Source organism: Clarias gariepinus, chromosome 2 (assembly GCF_024256425.1).
Source record: "Clarias gariepinus isolate MV-2021 ecotype Netherlands chromosome 2, CGAR_prim_01v2, whole genome shotgun sequence".
Taxonomy (NCBI): Eukaryota; Metazoa; Chordata; class Actinopteri; order Siluriformes; family Clariidae; genus Clarias; species Clarias gariepinus.
The window spans coordinates 42,780,001-42,798,069 of record NC_071101.1 but is presented as its reverse complement, the minus strand read 5'-3'; the positions used below and the strand labels follow the sequence as shown (position 1 = coordinate 42,798,069).

Below are 18,069 nucleotides of genomic sequence, written 5' to 3'. Positions count from 1 at the left end.
CAATCTGTCAGTATTTTATATTTGAAATCTTCATACAATTCCTCATGTTTAGAAAATCGAGGCTGGTTAAACTTAAAAAGTGAAAGTAAAAAAAATAATCAAGTAAAAACTTAACATGTCTCAATGGGGTGCATTCAAATAAATTAACCTCTTAACCCGTTCCTTAAACCCTTGATTCCTTAATCACAGTGAATCAGTGTAGGGCCTGTTTTAATATGAAATATAAAAACCTAATTCAATTACTATTGAACTCAATTGAACATGCGTGCGCTTTTCTGAGCACTGCGATAGCAAAGTGATTGTTTTAGGTTAACATGTCACCAATGGAAATGTTTTTTTCTTATATAATTATTAATTTATAAAGTTGTATATATGCAGTTTAATGCAGAAGTTTGTACACCTTGATATCTGGGCAAACAAAGGAGAATGTGTAGCTTTTTTTTACATGTTTATCTACGAAACAAGGTTAACTACAAAACTGAGAAAATAAGGCTTTATTGTGTAATAGGCATGACAGATCTGAAAAAAAAAAGTTTTCATTTTGAAAAAAAAATAAACAGCATAAACAAAATTATGTACATAATTAAGTAAAAATTTGGAAAGTAAAGACATTTGGTAATTAATAACAAATGAGTAAGAAATGAGTAAGAACTTAAAGAGAGAGAGAGAGAGACCTGCTGGAAGACTGGAATGCCACGTAGGAAAAAATACTGTCGTTGTAAAAACATTGGCAAAAACACACGTTACAAATACAAGAGCTAACACAAGCTTATACTTTTAATGTGTATGCTTATATACAAGTAGTTATATATATATATATATATATATATATATATATATATATATATAAACATGCATAGTTTTCTTTTTTATGGTATTAAATAGTACCAAGTCGTATCAGAATTTGAAACATTCATATCGAAGTAAGCTAATGAAATTTGACACAGCTTAGTTGCGTTATTTTCTTTTAGCATATCATTATAAAAGAGAAATCTAAAACATAGTGATTCAAACGAACTGATTGACCCACTAATTGGTTCTAAAAACTAAGTGTTTAGAACTGAATTTCAGTTAGAAAGTGAATTTCTAAACTAGACCAGAGCTAAGTAAAGTAAAGTAAAGTAAAGTAAAGTAAAGTGGGTCGCTCCAGACATTCTTTATGTTCAGTAAGGCACTAATATACTGGCTTAGGGCACTTCACTAGTGCACTGCAAAGGGAACATATTGAAAATGTGGCTCAATTTCTCTACACACAATATATACAGCTACGACCATAAAACAAAATGCAACAACTGAAAGTACGAAATAAACAAACAAAAACAATGCACTGAAGTGCTAGCATTTTATCATCTTAAAATGATTGTTTGACTTCTCTAATAAACATGAACACATTCTTAGTGCTCAATCATTTAATGGCTACAATCTACAAAAAGACAAAGCAATGAAAGGTTGTGCACCTCAACTTGGCTTCTACAATATAGGTAACATACATTAATGTAGCCTTAAATTATTATTATTATTATTATTATTATTATTATTATCTGTACATTGTGAACTTCCTAATATTTCTGTATTTCCTTTTAAATGTGAATTGGAACGTTCTGGTGATCAGCTGTAGAATAAATTCCTATGCAATGGGGCATTTATTCATTTCTTGTTGTTTCCAAAACTTTGTCCCAAAAGTAATATGCTTCCCATTACAAAGCAGCTGCAAATCAATACAATACTGTGCGAAAGTCTTAGGCACCCTGTCTTTTAAACCTGAACGTATTATTTGTTATTATTATTATTATTATTATTATATATTTTTTAAGACTCTGTTATTAAGTTAGCACAACAACATTTTGGATTTCCAAACATTGGTATTCCAACAGTTTCATAAAATACTTGTATGTTAAAAAGAAAAAAGAAATTTACTGTAAATAAGTGACACACTGTGTTTTGCATGTAAAAAGAAGTAGATACAACAGTCAAAGTGATCAGAAGAACTGTGGGTGGTCATGCAGGACGCTCATTAAAGATTATAAATTGCTAATTTCCTTACAAATCTGCACAAATTATACCTGAGACTAAAGCGTCCTCAATGTGTTGTCCCATAACTGCTTCATAGCATTTATTTGCATGTGCCTAAGACTTTTGCACAGTACTGTATAATATATATCATATATATCATGGTTATGATGTTTTCCAAGATGATTCCACCCACATCCAAAGTTTTTGTGTAAATATGAATGTCTATATGTTTTTAAATTTCTTTTTTTTTACCATGAAAATAAGTAAACAATAATGCCATAGTCAAGATAAACAACGCTTATAGACGGAACACCTTTTCCTTTCATCACAATCTCTTCAAAATGAATATGAATGAAACGGAATTAGCTTAGCTTCACCTGCAAACTGTGTGAAAGAATAAGACCTAATAAAATGCACTTAACTGTTGATGAAAAACAACATGGCCATTTAATGTTTTCAACCTCTGTAAAGAAAAAAAGAATTGTTTTTACTGAACACAGAGACACAAAACATGACCTAAAGAAAGGAAATACATGAAAAATAATAAATAAAAGTATAATACAAAAATTAAATAGCATATAATGCATTCTCCAGACTATAAGTTGCTGTGAAGATCTTCTTCATGTTTGTTAAATTACTTTGTATTAGAATTATTGAACAGCTGTTATCTTAATACACAGAAAGTTGCATACAATGGTTTGGGCACCCCGATCATATTTTATAGTTGTTGTTGTTGTTGTTTTTTTTCAATACGTATTTTACTATTTCTTCAACAAATAAACACAGGTCTCAGTCTAGCTAAAATATCCCTTGGATAATGCATTTTCCCAATTTTACATCTCCCTTGTTTCAGTCCTCTTGCAAATATGTTGCTTCAGTGTGTATTTAAATGAGTTACTGCCAAACCATGCCTTGCCAGATAAGAGCAGAAGTGAGCAACAATCTGGGGAAGGGGGAATCGTCAAAAATATGGTTGACTTGTTTATGCCGAGATCACAAATGCAAAAATTTTATATTTTCGTTTGTTCACATACACACACACACACACACACACACACACACACACACACAGCCCCATCTTTATTAAAAAATGTAATTTTGCATAGGCGGCACAGTAGCTTAGTGGTTTGCACCGCCGCCTTGTCCCTCCAGGGTCCTGCCTCGGTTCCGAGTCCTGTCTCTGGGTCTGTGTGCATAGAGTTTGCATGTTCTCCCCAAGCTTGGTGGGTTTCCTCCAGGTTCTCCGGTGTATTCCCACAATCCAAAGACATGCTGATTAGGCTAATTGCCATTCCCAAATTGGGCATAGTGTGTGAATGAGCGTGAGCGCCCATGCAAGGGGGTTCAAGTCAAACTGCGACTTGTGATGAAAGTTCTGGTGAATGAAGGTGTTAATGTTAAATAAGGTGATCAACATTTACAGAAGACTTAAAACTCAGTACGCTGATGAGACCCATAGCAGTAAAACATTTGAATGGCGCAAGCATTTTAAACAAGGCCGCATGTTCGTGAATAACACACGTCATGAATGTTCAGTGCGTTTCTAATGTTTTTAATTTTGAGGTTTATCAAATAAAGATTATAGCCTTCTGGTTTACTTCTTGTCATGTCAGATATGTATTTCGGCAAGATTGTTTGTTCTTTAATAAATAAAATTGTTGTTCGCATTGCAAACTGATGTTGTATAAAAGGAATAAAACACTTCACAATGTGCTGGTTTTAAAAAATCTGTATCGCTCTGGTGTTGATTATTTTCCGGTATCAACACACCCACAAGTCATTTATTCCTTACTTCATACCGTATTTTAATTCTAACTCTTTATGCAGACTAAATTTCTAGTGGGTGTGTTACTGTATGTAAAGTAACTTATAGCCTGGATAATAGCACATTTTTTTCTTTTTTTTATAAAGAAATCGTGACATATAGGTGCTGTCCTCCAAGACAAACAAAATGAAAAATATTAATAAGATAATAAACAATTATACAGGTGTTTCTCCACTCATTTACTGAGGACAGAAGATTCTGTTCGGAATTATGTTGGTCCAGAGATGAGCAGCCGTTGTGTTTAAGGCAACGAGTTAAGACTAGGAAGTTAATACCCAGTAAACACTTTACCCAGACATATATACACACACACACACACACACACACACACACACACAGTCTGACTCAGATGAGTCTGGTGTTCTTCAAAAACTGGATCAAAACCTGATACACAAAGTTGTACTGAGTGACGGTTTGAACCATCAACATCCTCTGTTGTCTCAAATGATTTAACATCACCGGGACCTCCACCCTCTGAGAGAGAGAGAGAGAGAGAGAGAGAGAGAGAGAGACACACACACACACATACACAGGTAATTATCAATCTGTGAGTACAAAAGCTTGAAGATGATGTGGTAGAGAAAGTTTCGTTGTGTTTATTACCTCGTTGTGCTCCAGGCAGCTGATCATGAGCTCGGTGAGAATAACCACTCCGGTGCGTCCAACTCCAGCGCTGCAGTGGATCACGACTGGCGGCTTGGGGTTCTTCGAGGCGTCCAGCATGCTGTTGGTGTGACGTCGCACAGATTGGATCTCCTCCAGGTATGCTAGAGTGTGAAAACTAGTCAGACGGGGAAAACTGGGAAACAACTCAACTCAATAATCCTGTGCATTATGGTATTTTATAAAGTTCACTACGTACACTGACTAGGCAGAGTAAATATTAAAAAGTAAATCGATTAAGGTTTACTCACCGAGGAAGCCCTGAACATATTCAGGGCAGCCGTGCTCGGGCCAGTCAGTGTACTGCAGGTGCCACACGGTCCGCTCCTGGCCAGACAGCAGATGCTTGACCTTTAACCCTGTTGTCGCATAGCATCCTGAGTCTGTACGGAATTTGGTGGTGACCTTAAACTTTCCGTGGGTGGCCGAGTTATGTTTTGAGCCCAGTTTCGGCCAGTACCTGTGACTTTTAGAACGACCTCCCTCCTGCGAAAGCATGAAAAATCCTCCTTTTATATCACACACAATATGTTATACATAATAAATTACACCGATCAGCTATAACATTATGACCACCTACCTAATTTTGAGTACAGTAGGTCTTACTTTCTGCAACCAAAAGCAACCTTTTTAGCAATTTGAGCTACAGCAGCTCTTCCATTGGATCAGACTACACAAGGCAGCCTTCGCCTCCCCATTTGCATCAGTGAGTCTTGGCTGTCCATGACCCGGTCACCGGTTCACTGGTTTTCCTTCCTTGTATGACTTTTAGTAAGGCCTGACAACTGCAGACTGGGAACATCCCACAAGAGTTGAAGAGTTGCTCTGTCCAAGATGTCTAGGCGTCAAAATCTTGGCTTTGTCACAGTAGCTACAGTTACAATATCTCGTTAAAATGACGCCTGGAAATTGGTAGGAGATATTAGGCAACAGGTGAACATTTTGTCCCTGAAATGGGAGTGTTGGAATCAAGTAAAACATGGCCAAGTGTAAGGATTTGGTCAACTTTGACAAGGGCCGAATTGTGATGTGTAGACAACTGGATCAGAGCAAACTCCAAAACTGCAGCTCTTATAAGATGTCCTTGGCCAGAAGTTGTGAAAGAAGAGGAAACTGGCTAACTGGTGACAAAGTCATACACAGTCAAGGCTCAGCGAAGGCTGACCCGTGTAGTCCGATCCAATGGAAGAGATGCAGCTCAAATAGCTGGAAAGGTTCATCCTGGTTCTCATAGAACGTTAGTCATAATACAAATACTCAAACACATAAAGTGCATCACTGTTTTCCCCTACTCAATATTAGGCAGGTGGTCATAACATTATGGCCGTTTGGTGTAATAACTAATAATAAAATTCTGGTGGGGAATTCCAATATGTCCCAACTAAATGCAATTTTAGCTTCGTTGCTTGTACCTCTTCTGCGGTAACCATGGCAATGACATTGACCCCTTGCTCCCAGACCATCTGCCAGAAATCGTGGCAAGTGTTGGGAAGAGGGCCCTGTGTTGCAATATAATGCCACTCTTCCCCTCTGATCAGCATCTGCACGTCAAAGATAAGAAAAAACACACATGAGGATGATGTCTTATTCATTATGTTCCACTAGAGGGCAGCAGCATCAGCTAATAAGACACACACTGCTGCTTTACATTACGGCGATACCCAATACATACTGACACTATTGATCCAATATCTGCCTGAACCTCTGGATTAGATATCTTATTTCATAAATTTGATACATTTCCTGAAGATAAACATAAAATCTATTAACATTATATTTGGAAAATTCTATTTCGGAAACAGAAAAGCTAGTATGAAGTCCTCGGCTATATAATACATCTAATTTATTTATTTGTGCATTGTGATTTGTCAAATATTCTTTGTCTGGAAAAATATGCAATAACAGTTTTTTAGAAAAAAAAGTCTTCTAAATTCTGTTTGGCACGCAGCACCAGCTCTGAGGCTAAAGATGGAATAGTGCTCTCAGAGGACAATTTGGATTTGGAAAAGCACCGTGTAATTCTAGTGGTTCGAGAGGCTTTAGACATTCCGTGGAGATTTGCCCGTTTTATTTTTAAACCTCCTCGAGGTTTGTTTATTTGTTTTTTTCCCCCTCGAGTCTGCTTCCCAGCACTGTGGTTTGAAAAACCCTCGGCCTACGATGGATAATGCGCAAAAAGACGTGGAACTCACCTTGATGTGGGAAGCGTTAATGTAGCCCGTGTTGTTCTCTTTGTTTGGTACCAGCTCAACACGGTTCTCCTCATACGGAACCACGTCACGGAACCGGTTCCTCTCCGTGTTATCTGGCAGTGTCGCTGTTGCGAGGTTACACTCGGATCTTTTTTTAGGGATCTGCTCGTATTCGGCAAGGATCCGCTCCTCCTCCAGCCTCAGCTCCAGATGCTTACACTGACATACACACACACACACACACACACACACAACACAACACAAAAACTTGTTGGATTGTATTCTGCCTTCTTCTTTTCAATAGTAAGTAACCTACAATAGAAGCTCTTCAGATTGTGCTTTTGTATGGAAATATTCAGTTACAGAGTTCCAGTTACCATCATGAAGTGTTTATTTCCTCTTAAACCTTCAGCAATTTACTAGTAACAACCATATAAAACGATGTTGTAATTTATCTTTTTACAGTAAAATTTAAAGTTGTAGGACATGCTCTTACCATTTCGTCCGTGTTGGCCTTTGAGGACACGTCCTCACGTGGGTTTTCTGGAACAGGCATGCGGGTCACGTAGAGGCCGTTGAGAGCGGCCATCATCAGAGGCCTCTTGACCGAGTCCACGGACATCTTCTGCCTTTCCAAAGTCTTCATAAAAAAGGGGAAACCAGATGTCATTTCTCACAGACCACACAAAACACTCCCTGCTAACCCGGCATTAGGTCTAATTTAATCTCCCACGCCTTTTTTGTCTACTTCCTTTAATTGTTTTTACTAAGTCCCATGTGTTTGTTGTATAGGTCGCTCTAAATAGGTTACATTCAGTTTCCTGTGATTTCACTTTTTTAAAGCCCTGTACAACAAACAACACATGGGACGTGGGGCAAATTTTCTTATGTGTCACAGCAATGGTTGTGTCTCAAACAAGGAAATCAAACATCCTTAAGTTCTGAATGCACATAATCGAAAACGACATCATAGAAGAAGGTGGAGTTCTATCTAACCCTCTGTGCAATCTCTCTCTCCACAATGCTGTCCTCGATGGCAAACATCTCGGAAACAGGTCTCTCTTTCACCGGCTCCTTCCTCACTCTCTCCTTTACGCTGGTAAGGTCAGGCTCAGAGATGGATGGTCCCAGAGTCGCCCCACTCAAACCCACCGCCTCCATACGGCTTGGACTTTGCCTCCCGCGGTGCCCTCCTGCATCGACATGCGTTTGCACCTGTGCTGCATCTGGAGAACCTCGGCTCTGGTCCTACATCAACACAAAACAGCATGGTGACCTCATCAAGTGCTAAACAGGGTTAGTTACTTACACTGCCCGCTTTGTTTTGACACAACACCTCAAAAGGTTTACCTACATCCACTATCAAGAGTAACTAAGTGTGGTTGATGAAGTACCTGTTTGTGGTGTCTAAGTGCAATGTTGCTGCTGCTGGACCGTGGTCCCGGGTATTCTGGAGGAGGTTTGTTAGGGATGTTAGCAAGTGCTGCCTGCAGTTGAGCACTGATGTCCTCGTTCAGGCCTGGGATGTGAACGTCCAACTCGGGTCTATACTCCTCCTCTTCTTCCTCACTCTCACTGCTATGGATCAGCATGGTGACATTAGAGAATGTTTTTTGATGCTGGTATGTTGGGTCAGGGTTGGAGGATTTCTGGATTGGCATTTGCCCCTCAGCCAGCTGAGGTGGCAGAGGAGGAGGTACCTGTGCCTGCTGAGGAGGGATCAATGGTGGGACTTGCTCACGTAATGTGTTCCTTCGAGGCAAAGCCGCTACACTGGCTGCCTTGAGGACCATTGCAACTTCCATGCTGTGCCGTTTGGCTAGGGTAGAACGATGCTTCATGGCTGTTAGTGGCTCGCTTACTTCCTGTAGTGACTGGTGTACTACAGCTGAGCTATCTGGCTGAAAGGTTTTGACCGACAGCTGCACTTTACGTGTCACCAGTTCCGGACTAGAGCCTCCAATGCAACGTTGCCGATGACTTGCCAAATCTGGCGTGCTGGTTGCTGGCCTAAAGGTTGCAGAGTAAGGGGGTGGAGGCCTTGACTGGTGGTTCCTAAACACATGGGTGGTTCTGTTAACTACTTGCTGTTTAGTGTTGGCCAGCTCCGGTGTGCTGACAGTATGCGAGATGCCATTAGCACCACTAGATTGTGGCTGAGATGCTGTAGAATGTACCATCTGACCCTGGTGATTTGGGGAGGGGGCAGCATGAAGTCCATAAACCGGCTGAGGACCTCCACCCCCACCGTAAGGTGAGTGGTATGGGGCTTGCTCCCGCATTTCCGGCTGACTGTACACTAACGAAGGTTGACGGTAAACATATGTGTTGCTGATATTGAGGCTGCGCAGTGATTGGCTGTGGCAGTCGATGCTGGGTGTGTTTGGGAGGAGGCAGCGTTTTTGTCGCATCACAGCATCGTACTCTGGTGTTGGCCTGTAAGAGGGAGGAATGATTGCCGAGTGCCGGTGGCTGGGAATGTAGTCAGGCCGCATGAGCTCACTCCCAGGGATACTGGGGCTCGAAGACATGGGTGAAGAGTGAACAAACGTCTGTGAGCGATTTAGAGAGTTTACGCTTGGGCTGCTGCACATGCTGCCGTTAGGAATCAGGCCATTTCGGAAACTAAACTCCACCAGACTTGTCTCTGACTTACAGTATGGGTCCTCGTGAAAGATACTGTCTGTTGGAGCAGATAAGTATCCAGAGAAAGAGAGAAAAAGAGAGATAATTTGTGAATTATTATTTATTTTTATATAACAGCATAATATAACAAATCGATATTGTGATATAGCCATTGTTTCATTTCTACCTAATTGTTACAACAACGCTTAAGTACTATTGTACCTGACTCTTATTTTTGTTTTAAACCTGTTTTTTTATTTGTTTTTCATTTGTTTAGAAGTTTTCCTCCTATTAAACTCCATGCTAATTCTGCAAGCAATAGTAAAAATTCCCTTGTCCGCATGACCCACAACCACTAATTTCTCCCAAGAAAACCAACAATACTGCACCAACCAAAACATTAAAACTGTGTTTTAAATACAAACATGAGTTTGTCTGTACAGCTTAAATATTCTTTACAATGCTAATATAAAGCAGATTATACAAAAAAAGTTCACACTTTAATAAGAAAAACATGAGCTGCTTTAGTAATTTAGCTTTTTTTGTAGTCATGATCAACTCCAGTAAAAACAATACTGTTAGGTATTGTTTTAATCATCTTAAACCTAAAGATATTTAGATATTCCAGGCTTCATTACTGCCTGCTTACGCAAGATGATCAGACCATAATTTCCAACCACACTAAAGTAGTAAAAAAACTCGAGGTCACGGAAGTTTCCTTAGATCTATTAGACAACTTTAAACTTGGTGGCGCAGTAATTAACTCACATACTCTGCTTATCATGTGGTCATGTTGTGTGTCTGAGCATGTGTGTGTTAATTTCCAGAAGAGAGATCAAAAACAAAATAATTAGAGAGCTGACATCAAGGATTAAGAAGGTGTGTCTGAGTCTGTGTTTGTGAGACAGAAAAAGAGATGAGACAAAATGTTAGACAGAGACCTGAAGTAATACATGCATAATCGAAGCCATTCTGTTAATCACCAAGATTAAACTAAACATAATCATCTGTTGCCTACATCTTACTTGAAATAACTGTCTCAATCAAAATCTTTGGTTAAATATTTGCATTGAATTAAATTGCCTATTTTGTGTATCTATTTCTGCATTTATTTATTAATTTTAGTATCACTAAACTGTTTTTTATGTTTATGTACCATAGTCCTTATCGGTGTGTGGGTGAGTATGAAAGTGTGTGTTGCAGCATGACTAAACATTTTCTTAAACCAACCCAGATTCAGTGATGCCTGGAGCTCTAACCATATAAAAGATAACATCTAATTGTGTTAATCTAATCTAAGTTTGGTGGCCCAATGAGGTACGGATTTGTGATTAAGAGAACTACCTGGGTAAACACATCATTACAGCAACTCTACCAGGAATTGTGTGTGTGTGTGTGTGTGTGTGTGTGTGTGGGTGTGGGTGTGTGTGGGGGGGAGGGGGGGGTGTTTACCTTGTGAGCTCTGAGTCTCCTGATAGTGTGCAATACAGGACTGTGGCCTAGGCTGAGAAAGAGTAAAAAAGAATAAATATAAATAAGGACAACAACAGCAATAACAAAAAGAAACTAGCAACAGAATCTAGTAAATGTTTATAGTAATTCTTTAAAAAAATTGATTTGAACTTTTTCAAACAAAAATGAATTCAATGTAAAAACAAGGTAGTAATGTGTAGGTAGTTAAAATGTATTTAAACTGCCCCGAAGTCCCCATTTTGACTGTAGGAAGCCACAAATGAATTCTCAAATTTCTTGTGGTGTTAACTGTTTGTTGCTGTTAAATTTACTGACTAATAGGGTGGCAGTTTTTCATCCACTCAGAGTAGGCAGAGTTGAATTTTTTTTAATTAGATCAACAGATAATAATGCAGCACTGCTAGGTCCTCGCTTTCCTGTTGAATTTCTTATTTTCAATGACTGGGAATTTTATATAAATTAGGTTATGCTTTATAATAAAACTGTTTACTGAATGTACAGAAATCTTTAACAAAATGTACAACTTACTGCAGTTTAGCTATTTTCAGATCTATTATAATCCAGAAGTTGGCTTTCATGTTAGCCATATTTAAAGTTGTTTTATATAGATTTTTAATGTACAAATTAATGCACTTTTAGAATTTACAATTGTAAGCTGTTCATTATTAAAGCAAACTTTTAATTATCTTTAAAAACATCCATTCACACATTAATCCTTAAAACGTCCTCAGTGTGTACATAGAGCCAGGTTGAGACTTGGGGCTTGGGTTGGTACACTGAGGGTCATTGTGCCAGTTTTAGCTGCATTGTTACTGTAGGCATACAGTGAGGAAATGAGCGGGCGCTTTATACACTACAGAGACCTCTGGGAGGCTTAACTACCTTGGAGCTAAAATTTACACTGATTTACACTTTTCTGTACACTCTTTATAGAAATTCAAAGACAAATTCTAATCATTATTGTGCTGTATGGTAAGTGAAATGAAATGAAAGGAAAGGAAAGGAAAGGAAAGGAAAGGAAAGGAAAGAAAAGGAAATAAAAACCACTAAAAAGTTAAAATGTTTGTTTGTTTGTGAAATACTGATTGATTTTCGCTACTAAAAATAAACATCAGAAGAAACTGTGTTACAAGAGACGCTTATTGCTGTATGTACTGTGTTTACAGTAGGTAATTTTTTTATAGCTGTGACGGGGTGTTGTTATGGTGTACTGTGAAGTGTTCTAAGAAGTAAGTCGTCAACTAAAAGCATGTTTTTTACTCGATGCTGGTGGTTACAGTATACTTCAGATACGAAGGAAGCATGTTTAGAGCCTTGACTCAGAACTTAAGCAGGCGCTGTTTATTCAACACCAAAATTGATGAGTCTTTCCTTCTTCCAAAACAAAACCTCGAGAACCTCCAACCACTTTAAATAGGCTGATGGTCAAAATTCCCCATAAGAGAAAGAAAACGTGACATTAGGACCAAATATGAGGCAAGGAGTCAGAACGAATGATTCAGGCTTTGGCTATTTTGTTCAATTTCTACTGTAGGCTTTACAGTAGGCTGATCACAGGCTTTTAAAAACATTTGATTTTGAACATGTCCATTATTAACACCTGATCTGATAAACCTGTGTAATAGAAAGTCTTGTTAGACCTGAGATGTAAATAATCTTTAAAGAGGTTTTGAGAATACAAGGAAAAGCTGGTTAGGTGGTCTTCATTTTAAACAATTAAAGAACATGCAAGTTTGGGTTAAAAAGATAAGCAATTGGGGAAAAGCCGATCAAAGACAAACAGAATGCACTGAAGAGGTGGACATGAGCAGAACTCTTAGCCAGCTTTAGAATTCGAATTGAGAGTTTTTTCAATTTCCAAACCTAAAATATAGATAAATAATAGAATTATAGTTTTTCTAAATGCACATATATTTACCACCATAAAAAAACATAAACGCTTCAAATTATTTTGGAAATACTGTATATTAAAATGTGGAAAAAACACCAACATAGCCAAAACATGAGCTAAACTACTGTCTGGGGTTACATTTACTACAGCATCTATTTGAATTAGAAGAATTGTGACTGGCAAGCAGAAACTTTATCTATCATATTCTGCTGTTACCAAATGATGGTGTTAAACCAAAATTTTATTTTACTGGATAATGAAACGTTATTAGATACAAAAGTACAGACCGCCGAAAGGAACAACCTGGTGAGCAGATAAACCTCGCATTGAAATGCCAGTTACTTATTCTTTACAAATGCTCTTTAAAAAGAAACAATACTATAGATTGGTTTAATTGGTCCTTTTTTTGTTGTTCTAAGAGATTTCTAGGGTTTTTGTTTATGGTTGATTCCACTCCAAGTTGAACTGACCTGTCTGTTCCAGGTGGCTCTTCTCCTTATAGTGACAGGAGAGTGATTCGGCCTGCAGGAAGCAAAAAGAAAAACGGTTATGTGCAGTTACACTGATATGCCACAGGTAGCAGCGCTGTATCACTCACTCACTCACTTATTGTCTATACCACTTCATCCTGTCGTGGGGGCGGGAGGGGGGGGGGCACTTGGCTGGAGCTTATCCCAGAAGACATAGGGCATAAGACAATCCATCGGAGGGCACACACATACACATACTTACACACTTATTCACACACCACGGGCTCTTTGGCAATGCCAATCCTAATCTGCAGGTCTTTGGACTGTGGGAGGAAACCGGAATACCCGGAGGAAACCCACCAAGCACAGAGAGAACATGTAAACTCCATGCACACGAGAGTCAAACCCATCTGGGAATCTAACCCGGACCCCTGAGGTGCAAGGCGACAGTGTTAACCACTAGACAACTGTACTACCTGGCAGCCCTGTATATGGAGTGTAAAGGAGGCAGAAAGAAAGACAGCTTTAAGCATTTGAGAAAAATGTTTGAGGTCAACTTACTCTACGCAGATCTTGTTCTGTTTGTAAAACTTATGTCTGGTGGTAAAGAGGCGTGCTATGTATTTCGCCATCTCCATGTCGTCCTGAAAGACAAAAATCAAGAGCATAAAACCGCTTTAAAGCGTCGACTCGCTCAGTGCGAACTAAGCATCCACGTTGGCTGTTTTGACATGATTATTACTATTATAAGTTAACTGTTACATACAGTAGTTTAGAAATCTGTGCAAGGCTGAATGAATTGAACTAGCTGTTTTCCACTGAGTTTGTTTTATGTTCCTGTGCTTCCTGTGAGATGCCCTTGGCTTGAGCGCACAGTCTCAACACTGACCATGTGAAACATGATGGTGTCGTCTTTGCTCGTTATCTCCACGGTGATAGCCGACTTGTTGTGTCCGATAGTGCCGATGTCCTTCCACCTACGAGAGAGGAAGTGAGTCAACCTGACCTTCCATGTCTGAGAGCAGTTGTGCAGCTGTCAGGAAGCTGGCGGAGATACTAACGCAAACTCTTCATGCACTCTGTATATTATAGAAAGGGTCAAGGTTCAGTCTCACCGGTGAAGCATGATAGATCTCCCGTTCCTGTGCTTGGCAAAGATACCGATAAACGAAACTCCAATGAAGATGTCATTGGTGTAGTTGTCCTGAAGACAAAACAGTTGACAAACTCGAATCATAATCTCACATAAATACACATGGAAAAATGTCCTGGAGAGACAAACATGTGTATCTTACTTTAGCAGCAAAGCTTTCCTGCCCGAAGCCATCCAGTTTCTCCACCTCTTTAATGTACAGCAGCTCTGCATCTGCTGCCTGCATATGACTGAAATACACACACACACACACACACACACACACACACACAGACAAAATATTTAAACTTTTAAAACAGGTTGAATTGAAACACTGATCTAAAAGGAGCTCTTTAACTATCTAACAGTTTGTTTATGTTTTACAAATACAGTGCATTATTATAATCTAATCTACACAAGCAACATTTTTAATTTAATTAATCTTTATTAAAGCCTAATTATTATTAATCGAGTTCCCTACTAATGACTCTTGTGTTCTTCAGCCACTTTCTGAGTCCACTCATCCAGCACCTCGTCAACGTGGGGCCAGTTCTGAAAAAGAGGTAGAGAAACATGAATACACAAAACACCACACACACACACACACACACTTTTCTTCTGGGCGATAGATTTTTCTTTTTCCAACGTGTTTATGTGACACACAGGTATGCTGCTGCAGTGTGAAAGGAATGCATACCCTCAGGCATACACACACACACACACACACACACACACACACACACACACACACACACTTACCACGGGGAACAAAACATATTCCCTGAGAAAATCCTGAGACAGATATTGAGTAAAATCTCCAAAGTCAGCTGCAGAAAGAGAAGCACAGAAGAGCAGTCAGAAGTAAAATAAAATAAACATGACTTCATTACTCATGCTACTTCTATTGTTCCCTCAATATAAATAAAAGATTTGTGTTCTACAGCACTCCTTTTAGAAAAAACATTTCCCAGGATAGTTTTCTCTCACTTGAATACATCACAGCTGTTGCTCGAAGAACGTTTTCGAAGGATGACTCGCATTTTGTGTAAATCACCACCTCTTCATTTCTAACGTTAACTTTCTAAACCACAGAGAAACAGCTGGACACAACACAGCTGAGAGTAGCTAGTGGATGAAAAAAAGTTTAAAATGGAAAGCTGTTGAATTCTCAAAAATAATTGGTCAGAAGTTGTTGATTTGTTTTCTTTAACAGCAGTTAAACTTTATATTTTCCAAAACTCGTTCCTCTCTGGTTCCTGGATAACAAAGAAAAACGTATAATTTTATGTTGAAATTTTGAGGAAATATTTATTTAGCATTTATAAAAGAAGTATTCAGGCTTAAGATTAAATCCAACTTTAATATTCAAATTTGTTTTACCAAAGTCTTTGCTTTCAAGTTGCTAGGTAGCAAAGATACTGTAGTTGCTTAATTGTATGTTGAAATCTTGAGAAAACATTTCTTTAGCATTTATAGGAGGAGCCTTCAAACTTAAAGTTTAAGCTGTACGTTTTTCAAAAGTATTTGCTTTCGGGTTGCTGGCTAACAAAGACAAAATAGTCATTGTATTTTGAAATTTTGAGGAAATATTTATTCAGCAATTATGGAAGGAGTATCCAGTCTCAAACTAAAACGGAGCATTAACAGCTGTAACATTAGAAGCTAAAGCTGTACTTTTTTTTTTTTTTTTATAAGTCTTTGCTTTTCAGTTGCTAAGTAGCAAAGAAAAAATAATCTTTGTATGTTGAAATTTTATGTATAGAGACATTTAGTTTGCATTTATAGAATAAGTCTTGAGTCTTGGTGTTTTGTTGCATACAGTAACAAATTAGAGTTTGTGCTTTTCTTTTTCTCCAGGTAACATGACAACATGTAAAAAATGGTAAGAAGTTAGGGAAAACTGAGAGCAACTGTTAATAGCTCATATAAATTAATACTAATAGCTCATATTCATACTTTGTGTTGTTGAGTTGCGCATCCTTTGTAATGTACTGTTACTGCAAAATAATCACCTTTGGTTCGGTAACTCTAGTTCACACTCAGGAACTAAAAATGTTTTTTTTTTACGTCATACTTTATCAATGACCATATATACAGTACAGTTCAATAATTTATAAACATAACTTTAGAATTGTCTCCTCTGGTGGTCATCTGTTCATATGTTCCAAATGTATAAAGACAACTTCAAATGAAACCTGGGAAAATATATTACAGTATGTTTTCTCATGATAATGCTAAATACACTGGTTAAAATAAGACGACTAATATTTCCAGGATTTGCTATTAACCTTCCATGCTCTAATTCTGTCACATTGCCTTTGTGTGCTTTTTACTCGATATGGTAATACTATCTGCCCACATTCTTCACCTGACTGTGTCCTACAACTAGAGCAACAAGATAAAATGAGTTGCTCGGCGCATGTTATCTTGTTCCTTCTTTCCTCCTGTGGTTCATTATGTTCCTGACTATCTCTCTGTTTGAATTCTTGCACGATGTACAAACTACACATTCTCCCTCTTGTCTTTTTATGTTTACATTCCCGTGAGCTGCTGGCTAAAAGTTCTGATAGCAGTTCAAGTGGATAACTGCTCTCCTGCTCGAAGTACCATATTAGGTATGACAGCACTGAGCTACCAGTAAGATGCACTCACATACACAAATACTTACCCTGGACAGCCAGACCGGCGAGTCGAATGCCCTGCTCCACGGTGCAGTGAAGGCGTCCATCAAGGACCTCCTTCTTTACCTGCAGGTAGTACTGATACCTAAAAGAGACACAACGATGGAGGATATACAGAATATTACAATATATATGAGTTAAAATAAGCTAAAACACTCAGTCAATTGTAAAATTTTTAGTCCACTAACATGTAAAAGCTAGTTAAAAGATCGGAAGAACTGAAATGGACCAAAGAGTGATTATGTACCAAGCTATCTTTTTAGTCAGACGTTCATACGTATATTTTCATATTCCATATTAAAATGACAAAGTGAGGAATACAGATAATGTTGTGCTTGTTCTATGCATGAATGTAAGACAAGAAACAGGTTTTAAACATAAATTTAAACGTTTTATAACAACATAGCCGAAAAATCTAAATCATTAAGTTCCTACCACATTTAGTTCCTACCATACTATATATACACCTCCTAGCCAAAAATGTCACAATTTCAAAAGGGGCAAATTTTTGGGCTGCAAAAAAGCAAAGCAAACACCCAAGGAGAAACGACTCGAGTTAGGTTAAGAACCATCAACTTTATGGAAGAAATGTGTTCGAAAAAAAATCATGAATGGAGATCACTTAAATAATCGGTGAAGGTAAAATAAAATAAAATAAAATAAAAATCAACAGTAAAATCCAGTTACATTTAATAGTGGAAGTAAGAACATTTCCATACAGTGCACAATGTAATGAGAATTTACAGGACTAAGACTAAACAGCTGTCAGGCCATAAGAAAACCACTTGGTCGTGAGACTTGAATTTGCCAGGGAGCATAAATTTAGCATTTTGGAGCGATGGAAAAATGTCATGTGGTCTGATTAGCCTATTCCAAAGTGATGGGTGCATCAGGGTAAGAAGGGAAGCACATTAAGCAATGCACCCTTTATATCGTGACCAACATTTGTGACCAACATTTGTGCAAAAATATCGTAAATGTTTAAAAAAATATAAAATGGTCAGTTAATGCTGTGATATTTCCAACTAGGCTATCGTAGCATAAAAAGTCTAACACAAAAAACCCACTATAAAGGATGTCATTATTGTTATCGTCATTAAAGAT

The 18,069-nt window shown here is 38.1% G+C and overlaps 1 protein-coding gene across 1 annotated transcript in view; it reads right to left on the bottom strand.

Moving 5' to 3' along the window:
• Nucleotides 1-476: 476 nt before the first annotated feature.
• Nucleotides 477-18,069, bottom strand: part of LOC128508981 (tyrosine-protein phosphatase non-receptor type 14-like) — a 45,536-nt gene continuing 27,943 nt past the window's right edge. Inside the window, exons 4-20 of the mRNA XM_053480485.1 lie at nt 16,953-17,050; nt 15,044-15,111; nt 14,766-14,836; nt 14,448-14,535; nt 14,268-14,356; nt 14,042-14,129; nt 13,714-13,796; nt 13,153-13,204; nt 10,771-10,822; nt 8,088-9,376; nt 7,690-7,941; nt 7,190-7,333; nt 6,694-6,912; nt 5,914-6,042; nt 4,753-4,987; nt 4,442-4,605; nt 477-4,312 (exon numbers count right to left, since the gene is read on the bottom strand). Of these exons, the coding sequence (XP_053336460.1) occupies nt 4,184-4,312; nt 4,442-4,605; nt 4,753-4,987; nt 5,914-6,042; nt 6,694-6,912; nt 7,190-7,333; nt 7,690-7,941; nt 8,088-9,376; nt 10,771-10,822; nt 13,153-13,204; nt 13,714-13,796; nt 14,042-14,129; nt 14,268-14,356; nt 14,448-14,535; nt 14,766-14,836; nt 15,044-15,111; nt 16,953-17,050 (3,250 nt within the window). The 3' untranslated portion in view covers nt 477-4,183. The remainder of the gene's footprint in view (nt 4,313-4,441; nt 4,606-4,752; nt 4,988-5,913; nt 6,043-6,693; nt 6,913-7,189; nt 7,334-7,689; nt 7,942-8,087; nt 9,377-10,770; nt 10,823-13,152; nt 13,205-13,713; nt 13,797-14,041; nt 14,130-14,267; nt 14,357-14,447; nt 14,536-14,765; nt 14,837-15,043; nt 15,112-16,952; nt 17,051-18,069) is intronic.